The sequence below is a fragment of the Parambassis ranga genome, chromosome 20, assembly GCF_900634625.1.
Source record: "Parambassis ranga chromosome 20, fParRan2.1, whole genome shotgun sequence".
NCBI classification, from domain to species: domain Eukaryota; kingdom Metazoa; phylum Chordata; class Actinopteri; family Ambassidae; genus Parambassis; species Parambassis ranga.
The window spans coordinates 2,436,025-2,454,099 of NC_041040.1; the positions used below are offsets into that span (position 1 = coordinate 2,436,025).

The 18,075-nt window shown below is 43.4% G+C and overlaps 1 protein-coding gene across 3 annotated transcripts in view; it reads left to right on the forward strand.

Moving 5' to 3' along the window:
• LOC114453254 (phospholipid phosphatase-related protein type 5-like) overlaps positions 1-17,779 on the forward strand; it is a 58,730-nt gene extending 40,951 nt beyond the window's left edge. For all 3 annotated transcript variants that reach the window (XM_028433055.1, XM_028433056.1, XM_028433058.1), the window contains 4 exons: positions 2,984-3,234; positions 11,918-12,094; positions 13,184-13,318; positions 17,473-17,779. In XM_028433055.1, the coding sequence (XP_028288856.1) occupies positions 2,984-3,234; positions 11,918-12,094; positions 13,184-13,318; positions 17,473-17,502 (593 nt within the window). In that variant the 3' untranslated portion in view covers positions 17,503-17,779. The remainder of the gene's footprint in view (positions 1-2,983; positions 3,235-11,917; positions 12,095-13,183; positions 13,319-17,472) is intronic.
• Positions 17,780-18,075: the final 296 nt, after the last annotated feature.

Consider the following 18,075-nt stretch of genomic DNA (forward strand, 5'->3'; position numbering starts at 1 on the left):
CAATCAACAGGCTTTAAGTACTGGTATCATTGCAAAGACAGCCCTGCCCAGTGTTCTCAGGGCTTCCATCTACCCTGTATGTGCTGTGTATGAGCACTGTGATAACTTTGAGATAAACTGTATCGCACTGCAGCTTTCTGGAGACGCTGGCTTTAGATCAAAGAGAAGGTGCTTCGCAGGAGAAACGGCGGAGGATCACATTCACCCAATAAGCATCTGTACAAAAACACATGCACAGTAGCTCTGCAGGGGATCATGGCATTGTTTGAAGCAGGCAAACTGAATTTGGTTTCTGCCCTAATAAGCAATTTTGACCGCCTCGCTCTGTGCTCCCAAACGCAGACAGGGTGTGTGTGCGCCTGTGTGTGTGTGTGTGTGATGGAGGAGTTGGTTAGCGAGTGTAAGTCATCCGTAAAGCTAGATAGAGCGCCCACATTTACACATTCGTGCCGGTGAAAGTGGGACATTTATCGGAATGATGAGCAGCATGGCAGCTGAGTCACTCGATGTTTGACAAAATCTATTTGATGCTTGTTAAGAAATGGACCTGTCAGCATCTGGAGGCTCACACCACTCCTCTCTGCGGCATTATGGCCACCGGAAACATCCATCCATTCCTTCATTTCCCAGACCATTTAATCCATCAGAGGGCAGAGACACTCAGACCTCTGTGTCTTCTGTAACGTCCTTTAGATTCTACTCAGGGATCCCCAAATGCTCCCAGGCTACTCCGAAGATCTAAGCCCTCCAACCGCCTCCTAGGTTGGTTTGTAGCAAGATGGCTGCTCTTGCCCCCCTCAGCTGGCTCATCTCAATGTGCAGAAGCATTTTCAACCCCTTCCAGATTTTCAAACTGCTCACCCACTCTAAAGAATTAGCCCTGCCTCCCTGGAGAAAATTGATTTCTGCAGTCAGCCTAAAGACGATCTACCCGTTTCTTTTCAAGTCGCAAACAAGACCTCAAGACACTTAAACTGCTCACATGGGGGTGCTGATCTTCTTTCTAGCTGCATCACACTGGCCTACAAACCATTCAGAACACCATCATCTGCAAAAAAACTGGGATGTTGGATGCCCTACTTCCCGTGGCTATGACTCGAAGTCATAGAGAAAGGATGTCCAACACCTGCCATGAACAGATCTAAACTTAATCCTGGACACTCTCAGCATAAAGGGACCCTACAGCCCGCAAAGTCCTAGGAACCCCATATTAAGTACCTGCCACAGAATCCAAACAGCACATCCTGGAAATGTGTGTGTTTGTGCTGAACAGCACTCTGTGTGTGTGAGAGTTGTCTGACTTAACGCCTGTTTGGTAATTTAGTGTGACAGAGGGCCGGGCTCTTGTAGGAGGGAAGCAATTATTCCTGTTAAAGCCCTTCAGTCACTGAGACGTAAAGCCTGGCTGGTTTAGTTAAGAGCTGTAAGAACGGACTGTAAAAGTGTTTGTGTGTTTGGTCTGGGTGAGCAGCAGGGGATTGTGCTCCTGGTGATGAGGTGCCTCAGCAGACAGAAGGCCGGCTTTGTGCACCATCACGCAGTGTGGATGAAGACCCGGGCTCTGCTGTGAGATGAGCAGCTCTCATCTGCTTTTCATCATTCACACTGAAAGTACAAGTTACAGAATGATTTATTTATGTGAATTATGACGTCTTCTTGTTTGACAGAAATCTTTGCGATGTCCCAGCATGATGTGCCTTTTTTGGGCAGAGCTGCAGTGTGAACTCACACTGACTCACATGTTTCTGTTATGTGCTGAACGGATCCTTTCAAATGTCATCCATCGTTTTAACAGAACAGTGTCAGTTCTAAATGTGATTAAAAAAAGCTAAATATTTAAAATATTTTATGTTATTTTATGTTTTTTATTTTATTATGTTATTGCAGGTAACTCCAACTTAAAATGAAAACATAGATCAAACAGATAAGACATGTTTTACTTATGAGGCTCTGATTCATAGTCTGACTGATGAAGATCTGCGTTGGCTGCTGATGAAGCTGTGCTGATGTGTACTGTGAGCAGTTTAATTATCGAAGAAATCAAATGCTGCTCCTACAGTTTAACAAGTTACCGTGGCAACTGACACTGTTGACATTAGCTAGAAGTTTTTACTAAACTTACCACAATAGCACTACTCCTACACAATGTTAGGAAGGAGTCAGTTAGTCAGCGGCTTATATTGAACACTTCACTTCAGTTATAAGGAAAAATAAATCAATAAGAAGATGATTTTCAGGCAACTGAAATTACTGGCACCCTCCTGTGGTCTTGAACGGCATCAGACTTGAACACTAAATGGTAGAAAAGCTTGTTGCAGCTAGGAGACCTTTGCCATATATTGTATATAATATTGGGACAGGGTCAGTTTTAACCCAAGCCGTGATCTTTAAATAATGAATCCTAACCGAAAGTGAGCCCCAGCTTCCTATAGGTGGAAGCCACCATCCACCCCTTCGCCTCCTTATGTGGACTTTTATGCATGTCAAGTGTGACTATGTGTTACCCATCGACTGTTATTCTAGTGTACCTCATCCAGCCTATCTGCCTCCCACTGACTTTGTTGTGGCCTCTAGTTGAACTCTTGTGGGTGAGATCAGTTCCTGATATAAGTGATGATAACTACATGATGAGAAGAGTGTGAGAATGTGTTGTCCCGGCACACTGTAGAAAGATGATTTCTCCATGTCCAATCACGTCTTTGCTGGCCAGTAAACAGAGCAGCACTTACTGCTCATTGTCTGTCAGAACACACTTGAAGAAACCTGCCAGTGTAGGAATGCTCAAAGTACAAGCAACCCTAAATGCAACTCTCTAATTCTCTTCATTCAAGGAGAATAAACTGTCCTCATATAAACTCCGGATGAAAAACTCTGGATGTGAACCTGTTTCCACACGTACAGCTCAATACTTTTAATTAGCTGCCGTCTTGACACCACCTGTGCTGCCACTAATGATCTGTCCCATCTTCTTCTTTCTTCCCAGGAGTTTACACCTTCGGCCTCTTCACCGTTGACATCTTTGTCAACGCAGGTCAGGTGGTGACAGGGAACCTGGCTCCCTACTTCCTGACGGTCTGTAAGCCAAACTACACAGCGCTGGGCTGCCAGCAGGCCCTGCGCTACATCAGCCACCAGGAGGCCTGCACGGGGAACCAGGACGACATCCTGCGTGCCCGCAAGTCCTTTCCCTCCAAGGAGGCTGCACTCAGTGTCTACGCTGCTCTCTACCTGGCTGTGAGTTACCGTTTACTCTACCTGCTGTGTGACTGGGATGACTGGGTGTGTCTAAATGAGTTGCCCTATTTACCCTGACTGAACCCCGGACCTGTTCCTGACCTCTTCTGATCACCTTTTAGCTGCTAGAGACAGGCCAGGTGCTGGTTGCTAATAGTCCCGCGCATGATCCCATGCAAAGCTCTACTTTCATTTTTAATATATATAAATATTTTTTACAGTAAATAAACATTTATGTGACAGGAGCTTGTAGCTAGTTCTTTTACGCTGCTAATGGTCTTTATGCTAAGCTAAGCTGATTATCTCCAGGTTCACGCTCTGTATTTAGATACAAGTCTTCTAATCTTACTAACTTAGAAGTAATACCTTGAACCTGCTTGTAATGGCTGTCTGTGTGTATGTGAACCAACAGGTTTAAATGTTTGGGTGAATAAAAACAACCACAGGTCGCAGAAGATCAAATAGGTGTCACAGTAATTATCACTCAGATTATGGCTCTGATTTTTGCACAGCTGCCAATCAGTCAGACCATCCTCCGTTTTCTTCTCCTTTAAAGGTTTGACATATTTCTGCACACAATAAATAGCTGATCCACATGGTGCAGGCACATTGTTAAAGCTAAGATTTCTTTTCCTCTTTTTTTTTTTTTTACAAAAACTCAGCTCATTAATTTTATATATAGATAATCATTTAAGGATATAGTCCAACACTTGGATTAGTTAACATCTACCATAGCAGTTGTAGCCACAGCAGCTGTTTCCAGTTACATGCAGTTTCATTACTACTCTGATGCAGCCAGTCAGCAGGTTCTCCATGGTGCACCTGGTTTCTATGGTACATCAGGTGTGCATAACGAATTCCTTCGTCTTCTTAGACCGAGCTTTCCTAACCACTGTGTGATCCACTTAACAGACTCCTCAGGTCAGGGCTGTGGTAGGAAGACTCCATCTTTTCCATGTAGTCTCTCTTGGCTTCCCAGATGGACTTGTGGAGGTCATACCTAGATGCTCCTGGAGGGATGGAACTTACATGCTCAGTTCTCCTGTTGTCCAGGTGAACTGGAAGCAAAAGAAAAAAAGGCTGTTTGTTCTGTCCCAATGCTGACTGGACGTGAGATTGTGAATTAGAAGCTGCCTTCGTTACCGTTGTGCCCCCCCCCCCCCATTGTCAGAGGGCAGTGCTTCAGAACACTGTACGTGCCTTCGCATCTAATCCCTGTGATCTCTAATAAGATCATTGCATTTAACTCCCTGATTAATTTCCCACTCGATGTGTGTGTGACACAGTGGGAATCAGAGTCCAGTTATAGATCACAGATAGTGTCAGAGACGCCTCCCAGAATTCATTTGTGCGGATGGATGTTTTCATATATCCCATCTGAGCCTGGCTGGAGGGGAACTGTGGAAGATTACTGCACAGAAAGGACCTTGGAGGAGGGGAGGCGGGAGCGGAACACAGGGGCCTTAAGACTGGTTTGGAAAAGAATTTAGACCATGGATGTAAATGGTAAAAAGAAGAAAATGTTACTCCACATTTGATTTTAATGATGAGCTTTCTAATATTAGAACTGAGGTAGCAGGCTGTAAAATTGAAATTGATGATGGGAGTGGAAAGCTCTTTGTAAGAAATGTTCCTGGTGGCAAAGAGGGAAGATTATTGAAGTGTTGTTCCAAGAAACTGTGAAGCAAAGGTGCTAGCATAAAATTGAAATACACTCTGGTGTCAAGATTTGTCCTCAGGTACGCCGAACATTCCAAGTCTGAACTTTTTATAGACACTAATATCAGTTTTTTAACTGTTGATATATAGACGTTGCCTCATTTATAAAGACGTGGTGTTGACTTTATATATATATATTTATTTATAAAATAAGAAATATATATATATATATATAAAGTCAACACCACATCTTTATAAATGAGGTTTCCAGAGATTTGGAAAAAGATGCCCATTATAATTCAGAAACACAAAGCAAACTGTAGCTGTGTGAAGGAACTCCTCTAACTTCCTGTGAATTCAAAACATGTTGCAGTGACAAGTCTCACAGGAAGACAGCGCTTGGAACAAAGCTCCAAATAGGTCACTGTTCAATGGCTTTTTCTAGCCAAACTCATTTGAAGCAGTTCATTATTGAAGCAAGATATAGTATGTGAGTTTCATTATCCGGTGTACTTTCCCCTTGGAGGATGTGACATAAGTGCAACGTTTTTCTGTTGTCTGGGTTTAGGACTTGTCAATATTTACAATCATCATACAGGGCAGGCAACTGTTGGTAGTGGATTTCAAATGATTGCATTTTTTAAGATCAATATACATTTTAAAATAGTCACTGAAAACACAACAGTTGACATACAGTTCCCTAAGCTTGTCTATTATCTATTTTCCTAACCTGCTTCATCCTTTACATGGGCTGAAACATATTAGGGATGGGCGATACCAACAGTTTGAGTTGCTGCTATGTGGCACCACTTTATTGCAGGCAGAACACACGTGGTGTTACCTTTCATCACGAGTGAAAAATAACACGACACTATGCTTCGTTTTCTTTCTCTGCCATCCATGCTCCTGCTGTACCACTAAACTCTGAGCAATCAAGTGAGGATGCAGTGCTTGACATCTGATAGGCTGCCGTGATCATGTGACACGCAAGACCATCTCAGATACACTCGGGCTAGTTGTCACGCATACATTTAATGCATAAACTCTCAGAGGTGGAAAGAAATTGCACGTTTCGCATTAGGACAGTGGTATCGCTATTTCTTTTAAAGCATCGAGTACAAAATTTTGACTAGCGGGTATCGAAGTATCGATATTAAAGAATCGATACACACATCCCTAAAACATATTCCAGCTACCAACTGGTGAGAGGCGGGGTACACCCTGGATAGGCCACCAGTCTATCAGAGACAAACGATCAGTTATGGCCAATTTAGAATTTCCAATTAATCTAACGTGCATGTCTTTGGAAAGTGGGAGGAACCCAGAGAAACCCTTGCAGGCATGAGGAGAACTCCACAGCAGAAAGGCCCCAGGCAAGTACAGCAGGAGCCTTCTGACTGTGAGGCGACAGCGCTAACCAAAGCACCACTGTGCTGCCTTCACCTTACACTACTAGTGTAAGGTGTTATATATTAATAATTTAGCCATGATGGACTCACATGTGACCAACAGCCACATGACAAACATTCAGCAGGGTGTCTGCGGTTAAAGTCTGTAGACACTGTAAAAGTGAAAATAGTAAATAAAGGTCTAATTAACTGTTAAGACTCTTTTTGTTTTAAATGTCCTTACAGTCTGTATATTTTTAATGGAACATACACAAAGTCCGCACAAGAACAGAGGCAGCTAATCGAATGATCTGCCCCACAGTGTATGATTCAAAGCACACATATGAAAGCCGTCCAGAAAGGCTCTGATTCTTACTGATGGTTTCAGAGTTTTCTGTGTCAGAGAGCCAGTGTTTGCCCATGTGCCCATGAGCGATGGATGCTGGGCTTTGGACCATCAGTGACTCCCTGCACAATGGCGAGAGCAGATTGCCTCTGTTATTGAGGTCATTTAGCAAGGGCCATTGTACACACACACACACACACAAACACACACAAACTCACAACCCTGAAGCTCCGAGGAGATGATGATTACCCCTCTTCAAACTCTCATTGTCTTGATCATTACAGCAATGCCAGGGCCAAAGCAGCTATCCAACATCCGCTGAACCCGAGGATTTATCAGAATGAGGCTGTAATTACCCCCATTCAAATGCTAATGTGAGGGAGAATCTGAATTTAATGTTTTGGCCAGAATTTACACTGCAAGGTTCTTTTATTTTAGCTACAGCTAACAGCAGCAGTCCATCGGTTGCTCCAAGACATTGAAGTTCTTGCGTGGTTTTATTTCATATTTATGCTGCAGTGACTGTCCAATATATGGATAGAAACACATTATATTCACAAGTTATTTTGCAGAAGCATGAGACTACAACTTGTGGCATTGCATAGAATAAGTCTGGGGCATGTAGTCAAGGCAGGGGACATTAAATGTAGCCCAGATTCTCAGCTGACAACTCTCAGTCTGGATAAGCCAAACGAACAACAGGACACCTAGCGTGGACTCTTATGGAAACCGGAGCTGGGCTGATAATATCATATCGCTGCACATGAAATATATAAGATACAATAAAAGCTTCTGTCATGGCAGTGCTGCTGGCTCCACAGCTCCGCTGTCTGATCAGGACACTTCAGTAACACCACAGGACGCCACTTGAACTTGGCAAGTCAGGGAGATTGATGTCTGAAGCAGCATCGAGCAGAGGATGAAGCTGAATTTTTCATGTCGTGCCCTCCATTTAGCTGACAGCCCTCTGATGTAGTGAGCATGCCAACAGCTGCTAATGTTTGACATTAAATAGGAAATATAGGTTAGAGCACACACCCGGCTATGAAACACTGGCGAGGGCTGTTAAGACAAATCAAGTTGACCTGAGGAAGAGCAGGTCAAACGAGATCCCACCGAGGATGGGTGTTCACAGTATGGAGTATTTTTATACTGTATATATGTGTGTGAGAGGTCAACCAGCAGGATCTGTACATCTAAGTACAAAATTGATAGTATGTGACAGCTCACACAGGCCACAGTAACTCTCGGGAAGAAATCACCTTGACCCAGGGAAGGACGGCCACATCCATGCACACCAGTTTGAGCTGGTAGCTGTTCTGTTCAACATCAGAGGGAGAAAATGTTTTTTAATCAAATATCTATACATGTTTGTTTTATAACTTCTGTATATTTGGCTGCAGCATTGTGGTTTTAAATGTTGGTGACTCTAGCCAATCAAACAAGTGAAACAATAATATTAGATGTGGTCATTTATTTATTTATTTATTTAGGAACATGATCCAACATTATATATCTGAGAGTCCTTTTCAGTTAGATTTAGGTCAGGATAGCGACTTAAAGGTAGGGTAGAAGATTTAATTCTGATGCACTTTGTGTTAAATTAGTGTAACTTCTCTCTACAATCCGATAGCAACCAATTAGTTCGGCAGTTTCTCATTAAAACGAAGAATATGAATCTGTGGAAGCTATAAAACACTAAAAACATCAGCCAATCCTGTGGCCGAAGTCACAGACCGCAGCTCGTCTTCAGGTGATGCGCGTCCATGTGATTGGAGGCGTGGCTGGGGGGGAGCTCCGAGAGAAAGAGGCGTGTGTTTACTTTCGAAATCTGGCTGACTCTCACTGAGTTTTCAAAATCTTCTACCCTACCTTTAACTAACCATTCTTTTGTAGAAACGTTTGTGTGTTTGAGGTTTTATCATTCATCATTATTCCATCAATGGTGGCAAGCCAGATGCAGCAAAACGGGCCCAAAACATGATACTACCACCACCATGCTTGATAATGATGGGATAAGGTTCTTGTGCTGAAATGCTTTCCCTTCTCAAAACTTCTCATTTAAACCACACAATTATATTTTGGTTTACAATGTACACAATAGAGCTGCCCAATATGGTGGCAGTAGACTTAATGTGCGTCATGTCAATGAAGCCTGCTGTCATGACATATATCACATACTTAGATGATGTGCAGGAACTGAATGCCATATATCAGGAAATAAGTTCAACAAATGTGGACCATTACTTTGACTGTGTGTTTGAGTGGGATGTGTTAATTCGTAGCTTTGAAAATGCAAACAGTGCATCATTCTGTTAATGGAGGAGAACTATATATAGCCTATGCATAAAACCCCTCTCTGATGTGCAGCCAGTTTACCCCAAATGTGGAAAAAACATGATATTTCTAAGTCCTGGAGAATAAATGAATTGCAGTGAGAGAAATAGAAACATTTGATCTGGCCTTGGAGGAGATGTGCACTCTAATGAAAAACACAATTAAGCCCTTTGAGGCTGTCTGCTGCCTCCACATAATAGATTAGTGATTACAGCCAAACATAGACAGGCTTCCTCTGCTCTACATACTCTATGTCTGTTTCTCTTTCTGCAGCCCTCCATCTCCTCCAAGGTCGATACCATGGCACTGAATCAAGGCCAGATTGGATATTAACATGCATGTGTCACATGGTTGTTCAAGCCATAGCTCCAGTGTGGTCGCCACTTCTTGTATTAATAAAATAAAAATCCTCCCAAGTTAGTCTTCTTCATAGAGCCCCCGGTTGTTTCTTTTTGCCTTACAGTTCTGCAGCTGTTTCATTAAAAGATGTTTTATCAGGTGGAAATTAAAAAAAACAGCCCTGGGGTTTAAAGGACTAAAAGTTCACATCAGTGAGTGTTGTTGAAATAACGGAGTGCGCCTGTGAAAAGATATGGAGGCTTTGACTGCAAAATCAGCCTCGCGTTGACAAGAACGATGCATCATGGGTAAGACGATGCCAGGTTCAAGTTTTGTTTGTCATTGTAACCCCAGCCGAGCGAAACAAAGCCAAGCGGCAACATGAAAAAGATAAGACATCATCAAATTCCATTTCCATTCCAAGTGACCCAGCACAGGGATTGTTTGTGCACTCCTTCGACTTCTGTGGCACCAAACTTCTCCCAGCCAAAACATTGTGTTAAAATGATGTATGAGTGTATGAGAACTTTATCCCAGTTATGAAGCATGGTGGTGGTATCATGATGTTGCTGCATTTCATATTAATATGTGGAAAGTCACATTAACTCACTCAGTACAACATTGGCTGTCAAGATCCTGACACACATGGTGTGAGGTGGATGTTTCTTATTCATGGATGTTCGTTGCTGTTTTATACAACATAGAAGAGAAGCATGAATATGATGCATGTAGGGAAGGATTTCTGAACAGTGTGAGCTGATAGTGACAGACTGATTATTGACATAAAGATTAAGAATCATGTGGTTTTACATTGTGTTGTCAGCAGGCCTTTGTGGTAAAAATTATTTACAGCAGCTTGACTGAGGCCCAGAGGGTTGGATGAGTATGGGTTGTATCTCTCTCTCTCTCTCTGTCTGTCTCTATAAGGACAGATGTGGAGAAGTACTTCCTTTTTCAACATATTTTAACAAACATTTACATTTTATTTGAATTATGTGTGCAGACAGCTGCCATACAAGATCAACACAACTAAAGAAATATATATTTGGCCCTAAAATATCCTTGTCTACCAGTTGCTGATATCCTAATGATTCACTATGTGTCATATACATAGGATATGTAAGAACATTTTCTCCTCAAAGCCGATGTTAAATTGATGGCTGGTCTGTGTAGTCTTATTCAGCTCAAACTGCAGAAACAGTTCGTGCTGGTTCTGATGGAAAGGTGTCAGGACACAGAGACCTTTACAGTTTGTTGTGCAGCTGCAGAGCAGTCAGGGCGTCCCCATGCTGATCCCTGTCCACTGCTAAAAGCTCCTGCTGTGGACACATCTGAACCGAAACAGAGGAGCAATGGGAGAAGGTGGCCAGTCAGAGCGACATCACCCGCACTGTGCTGCTGTAAGAGGGGCCTTCCATGGTATGGAAGGTCGTTTTAGCCATAGATATATATATATATATATATTATTTGGCTATAAATAAATTAACATGCACTTACTTATGTATGTATTTATTTATTTTTTCCAAATGTTTTTATTTCTAGCTTTTGAGCTCGGTCTCGTGGCGACTGGTAAAATGTCATTTTTGTATTTTTCTGGAGATCCTTTCTAACTGCTGCTGACCACCCGAAAGCAGAGCGTCACGATGCTCTTGATGGTGGATGCCAGCAGCTTCTCACTCAGGTTGTTCTTTATGAGTGTACTCGGAAAGCGTAAGCTCGGTCAGGCCTGTTTGATCACTGCTGTGATGTTTGTTGTCCAGGACAGGCGGGCGGTGATGGGGGTGTCTGGGCTGTTCTCTCTCCCCCCAGCTGGGACACAGCTGTAGAGATTCCTTCATTTATTGGTGGCATATTATTTTGTAAACAGTATGCAGATGTTATGAGTCAAAAGGTTGTCAGTGAATACTGTTGAACACTTCACCTGCTGCAGTCGTACTTCCTGTCACTCTTTTCGTCGTCCTTCCCCTCTTCACTCTGTTTGTCACCTCACTGTGTTTCTCACCCTTTGGCCATCATCATCATCTGCCTCTTCCTCCCTGTTCTGTCTGTGACTTCCTATCTGCTCCTTTCTGCTTCTGTTTTTTTTATGTTTTTCATTCTGTAGTTCCAGTGGCAGACCTGCCAGCACTCCTCTAAACATAGGGGAGAAAATAGAAGGAGCCCCTCGAGGAGCGACTTACCATATCGGCTCATATTTACAGGCAGTCACAGCTGTCTGGTAGCACTTCACCACGGAGCTTTTAATAAAACATTAGAAGCACAGGAAAGAAAACTCTGAATATTTTTGAAAGTGAGACTGAAATAATGTCAGATTCCAGCGTTTTACTGTCAGCAGAACATTTTTAAGGGAAAAACTTTTCTACTTGAAAACAGCTTTGAAACTGAGTTCGCTGACACTCCCAGACTTATTTTGCTTTTTGACCATTTTTATTTCTACTTAAAAGTGTCATTTCTGCACAAGTTGATATTCAGTGATTTAATGGTCACTCTTTGTGATGATGTCGAGAACACAGGCGATCCTTTTTCCTCTGTGTGCCGGTCAAGTCGATGTGGACTGGAGCAGAATCAGAGTCCTCCTCGCTGATCTAATTCTGGTGTCTCTCCTCTCCGGCAGATGTACGTGACGTGCACGGTGCAGGCGAAGGGCACTCGTCTGGCCAAACCGGTGCTGTCTCTCGGGCTCATGTGTCTGGCCTTCCTCACCGGTCTGAACCGGGTGGCTGAGTACCGCAACCACTGGTCAGACGTCATCGCTGGGTTTATCATCGGCACCGCCATCGCCACTTTCCTGGTGAGACCCATTTGTACCAGACATTTTTAAATAACTAATGGGATCTTCCCTCTTTTGTTGGGGTTTAAAGAGAGGTGTGAACAACCCAATTTATGTATGAATTTCTTTTCTTCTCTGGATCTAAATCAGTGAGTAATGAAGTAAATACAAAGACAAAGTCAGCCCAGTGCAGGAGTGGACCAGCAGGGTCACAGAGTCTCTGCATGGCAGCATGATGGAGCTTCATGCACTCCTAATTGTGCTGTGGTAGCTGTGTGGCTGTACTTGCTTTGTATATAGGCCACATTCTTCCATGAAATTCTATATATCAAGGCTTGTCTTCCCCTCACAGCTGTGGGGTGATGATGAGTAGGCCCCAGATCCAGCATGTTTCCAGCAGCAGAAGATAATCTCTTCTTTTACCCACATTTCTCATCTGCTTTTCTCCCCTCTCTCCTCTCCTCTCCTCTCCTCCTGAGGGTTAGGATGCTATTTTATATGTACAAATTATCTCCAGGAGAGACAGCTGATATACTGGGAGCAATGAAGCCTTTAAAGAGTCTGTAGATGGTTTGTGTTGCATAACAATGTGGTTTTAGGAGCTGGGAATTACATTTATAAATGGGCTTTGCTAATAGTAGTAAAAAACAGGAAGTGGGAGCTCAGGCAGATTAATAGCCCACATTCATCACTGTGTCTTCCTTTATCTTCTGCCCTTATTTGTACAACCTCTTACATTATCTTTTGTCCAAAACTCCCTGTGATTAGAAAAACACTGATATCACCAGCTCATTTCATCAGGTTTCACCCAGCTGAAATCATCAGACTTCCTGCGTATCTCTGCGGCTCAGCCAACTTGAAATTGGTTATTTCATTTTGCACCTCAAAGCCACATTCTGCGCCTTATTAGAGGAGCTCATGCAACAGCTACATCCATCATAGCTACAAGACCCTCAGGAAAAAGTCAACACACACATACTGTATGTGACCCACTTACTCCTCTCTTATAATCCCAGCAGCCACCCTGGATTCACTATCAGTCCTTTAAATTCAGTTACACACACACACACACTGCAGCTCCACTTTCATTTATCATATTTGTGCTCATAGGTGGTGTGTGTGGTCCACAACTTCAAAGGCAAGTTACTGCTGAGCGAGGAGTCACCAGCGGAGCAGCGAACCAACACAGCCATGCTGAACATGGGCCGGATGGAGAGTCCTCTGGAGAAGTACATCGCTTCACAGGTAGGAGCTGTAATACAACAACACAGCATTTAGATATGACACAGAACACATATTAAATATCAGCTGTGCATGCATACACACAGCATGTCTGTGAAATGCTCAACAGGTGCAAAAACATGTTGGATTAGTTACGTCTTCATTCAAAGTCCAGGAGAGTTCAGCCACAGCTCCCTGTGCAGCAGGGATGACTTTTTTTGGCCTTCAGCATCTTTATAAACAATTAATGGGATTTGTCCTTTGTCTCTATGATTGTTGGAGAAAAAAGGTTTATGATACTTACAGATACACAATCCACAGAATGCCATACAACACAGTTACAGATACACCAAAGGTTACATGCAGGGGTGGCACGGTGCACTGGTGAGCACTGGTTCCTGGGGTTTGCACGTTCTCCCTGTGTGGGGTTTCTCCAGGTACTCCGGCTTCCTCCCAGCTTCTAAAGATGTGCTTAATTGGTTAATTGGTCACATAAAATTGCCCATAGATATGAGTGTGAGTGGTTGTTTGTCTGTGTCCTACAATGGACTGGTGACCTGTCCAGGGTGGACCCCGCCTCTCACCTGTAGATAGCTGCACTACTGCAGGGCGAAGCAGGTTCAGAGGATGGATGCATGATACACAAATCCTGAGCTGCATCAGTAGCTGAGTTTTCAAAGAGAAGCTGCTGACTGTTCACAGATGCTTTTCTTTGAAACTTTCTTTGATCCAGCCTGAAGCTTAATGACAGGCGATCCGACCATTTGTGATGTTTTCTCTTTAAAGTATCAATAAGTACGTGTTTGCTTAAAATCTCCATTGAAATCCAGCCTGCTGACGTTTGACGATTTGCAGGACGGGTAAATGTGAAGTGACAGGTGTCACTTACAATCACTCAGCGCTGTATGACACATGATGCTGCTTCACTGTGCGTCTGCACGATCCACTGTTACTGAGTGAGGCAGGTGCTTTGACTTTTTTAGGTAAAAATATATTCATGTCATGCAGCAGAACGATTGATTAAAGTGTTAAATAAAATAAGAAAACTGTGCTGAGAGTTTCTAACTCGCAGATTCTAGTTAATGGTGTCCCTAGCAGTGATGGAAAGTGAATGGTCGAGAATCCCTGCATAAATATCGACAGATTGTCAAAGAAAGTAGAGGGAAAAGAACTGAGAAAAGAAATGAGACATTTCATTTCTTCAGGAAATGGATCCGGTATTACATATCTGTGAGTGGTACAAATGTGTGAATCATCTTGGCCATGTTTTATGTAAATAATGGCATCTGATTGGCTTAAAGAGAAGCACTGTGCTGATGGGACAAGGTCCTTCTCCCATCTATAAAGCATGGTGGTGGCAGTATGATGGTTTATCTGCATCTGGGCCAGATATGTCATATTGGATCATTTTGACCACGTCTGCTTCATCAGAAGCATCAGTGCTAACATGCTAATGTTGGATGCTGCTGTTTGTTGCACCGCTGTCGCAGGAGACGGATGATGATGATGATGATGAGTCTTGGAGCATTAAGGAGTACCTCCAGGCCTTCCTGCGCTGGCTGTGCGGGCTCAACTGGTTCCAGAGGCTCAGAAATAAAAGGCAAAGAAACTCTGTGGTTTGAAACATGAGCTCTGCCACGTCTCTGGACACAGTCTGTATAACATTTTAAATGCAGTGATACAGGGTTCTATAAAGGCCACATCACCTTAGGACAGTCTACAGATGCTACCGCTAAGTGGATAAGAGCCAGATTTTCTGCTGTATTTAGATGGATTTGTGTTGTTGTTTGAACAGTATGAAGCCACAAATATGCAGGATTTAAAAGCCCACATGCATGACAGACGCTAACAAACACAAGAAATGTTCTTTCCAAGCGAAAATTAATACTGTGCTGGCACATGTTCAGCTTTCCCAAAGCTGACAGAGAATCAGATCATCGTCCCACTGAGGCTGTTTAAAATATAACACTGACAGAAGTGAGCATGAATTAATGAAGAAGACGATCAGCAGTAGCTTTACAGCTGTCGCTGTCTTTCAGTTCGCCACGTGTGTTTCCTCTGTTGGTTTCATTTTCTCCAGGCCAGAGGGCGACTTCAGGCCCCGCTCCATCCAGCATCCTGGCACCTGATATCCAAATATAATAATAGAATCTGGGCCCAGCATATAGGAAGAAGTGAGGCACAGAAGATGTACTCACATATTAACTCACATATTGTTAGTTCCAACACATCCTCGCAGATAAACGCCACATTTGGTTGATAGTACAGCCGCCAGATACGACACAGGGTTAGCATTATGCTAATGGCATCCAATTCACTAAGGAGACGCACACAAAAAAACGTGTCACCGTGTGACGTTTATCGCCAATACCACAACATGGTAAATTCCCACCGTGAGGATTTATTGTAGTGGTAAGATATCGCCTGGTGTGTGGGCCACCCGCTGTTCATCAGATTCATTTATTGATTAGAAGTAGACATAAGAACAAAAAATACTTAAGGTTAGGTATTAAGCACATGAGAAGAGCTTAGGTAAAGATCATCTTAAAACACACACATTTATAACATTCAGGAAATCGGTTAGTCAGGGTGGTGACGGAGGCTTCCTCCTCCTCCGCCTCCAGCTAGTTCAAGAGCTTTGCTGTAGCCACTTTGTGATGGAAGTGCTTTTATCCATAAGCCTGACTAAGAACAAATCTGTGTACTGGTTAAAGTGGTGCTTTGGCCCACTGACGCCCCATCTGTTTGGCTTGTACCCACCCTGGTCCACAGTGATGGAACTAGGTCGAAGCCAATTCCAGACTGACTGTCCAGAGAATGTGTGTGTTGTGGTGCTTTTTTTTTCTGCCTTCTGTCTGAGTGAAACCTTTTCAGATCTTACTCTGTGTGTGTGTGTGTTCACCTTTGCCCTTCTAATAAGACACACTTTGTAGCTGCTAATGTCAAACACACACACCTCCTATCTGATGATTCAATTCGCTGCCTCCTGCAGAGACAGGCTGCGCTCGGGCGGCTGACAAACAGCGAGAAAATCTCACACTCTCACCTCGGCTACGACGGGATCGGTGGAAAATTGCCGGCTCTAAAAATAGAACAGCCTAAAGACGCCTTGAAGCTAAACGAGCTGCTGTGAACAACGTGCCAGGAAGGAAAGAAAAAAAAGAAGCCCATGCTCTTATTTTGAAAGTTTTTCTCATGATGAAATGAGAGACATAATTTCATCAGCTGGTTCCACCAAACTGATCAGAGGATCAGCTGGTTTTAATGATCGTTTGTATGATTAGAAACAGGAGTGAACTGCCGGATGTGGGAGATGTTTCCTTCTTTCAGGCCCAGGTTTCAGAAATACTGCGGTCCATGAAATGAACAATTTCAGCTGAATTCTCCTTTAATTGTCTTCACATCTGTGCAGTATTAATCATCTGTCATTTATTTTTATGTAGAACAGTCATGTTGTAAATAAGTAATGATGAGACATGTATGTGTCCTGTCTAAAGATATATGAATGAATATTCATTATCAGTAACATTTCAGGAACACAGAGCAGTGGTCCCCTACACCCCGACTACCTGACATCTTTATTTAGTTTCAAGGCTTTTGGAGCCTTCAGCCTTTGATATCAGGTCCATATTAGGCCCCGTTCACACTGGAGAAAGTCGATCCAGCTAGAGTAGGATTGAATCCAGACCTAATCCAGACCTAACCCTAACCCTAACCCTTTAAACTGGATACATTCAGACCTATTTTCAAATCTGGCTATCACACAGGCATGTCCACGCTCAATCCAGCTTAATCCGGCTTGTTTGTTGTCCTCCAAACAGCTAGGTGGCGCCTCGTAATATACAGAGTCTGTTCAGGCTGTGGTAGGACCACGTGTGCGCATGCACCTCCAAGAGGTGGATCCAGATCTATCCGGATATATCCGGATTCGCGTTGTTCAGATTCAGGAAAAAAAACTACCCGGATATATCCGGAAACGGCCCGAATCCCGCTCTAGTTCATTTCCCCAGTGTGAAGGGGGTCTAAATGTCAGTAAAACCTGACTCCTTCCCTTTCTTTGGGAGGTTTTGAGGGTCACTGTGGAGTCCGACTTGTACATGTAAAAGTTCTCTGACAGACCGGAATGAAATGGTTTCTTTTCATTGTCCTGATTCTCTTTTTGTTTTCCCCCCTCACAGAACAACATCGCCTTCGCAGAGGTCACATGATGTGGAATCAGCGGTGTGGCAAACCCATTGGACATCCACGCTCTTCACCGTCCATTCCTATTAACCAGAGCGCAGCGCTAAACCCATTCTGTGTGTGTTCAGTCTACAGTATGTTGTTCTATGTTGTCTTTATCAGCCCCCCCCCCCCTCATTGTCATTTCGTAGCTTCCTGTGTGTCCACAGAAAAAAAACACAGAAGAAGAGTCAGTAACTTCTGCTTTCACCATCTATGCATTTAATGGGAGTCCTGGTCAGCCCAGAACGTTGGGTGGTTGTGAGACTGAAGACACTAGAAGAACAAGTGAATTATTCTGTTATTGATCCAATAAGACGAGTCGGCGTTCTTTCCCCCTTTTAAAGTGTGTTATTGATCAGATACAGAGAACTGTTCTGAACATCAGGATGTGACCGCTCGGCTCGTATCTATCGATTCCTTACTCACAGAAACCTACGTTCTTCCTGTGACCTGTTCTCATAGCTTGTATCTTTCATGTCTTGTGTGGTGTCACAGGAAGCAAATGCCAGGTAGCAGCCTCCTGACACAGCAGGGTGGAGGACCATCTGAGCCCTAAA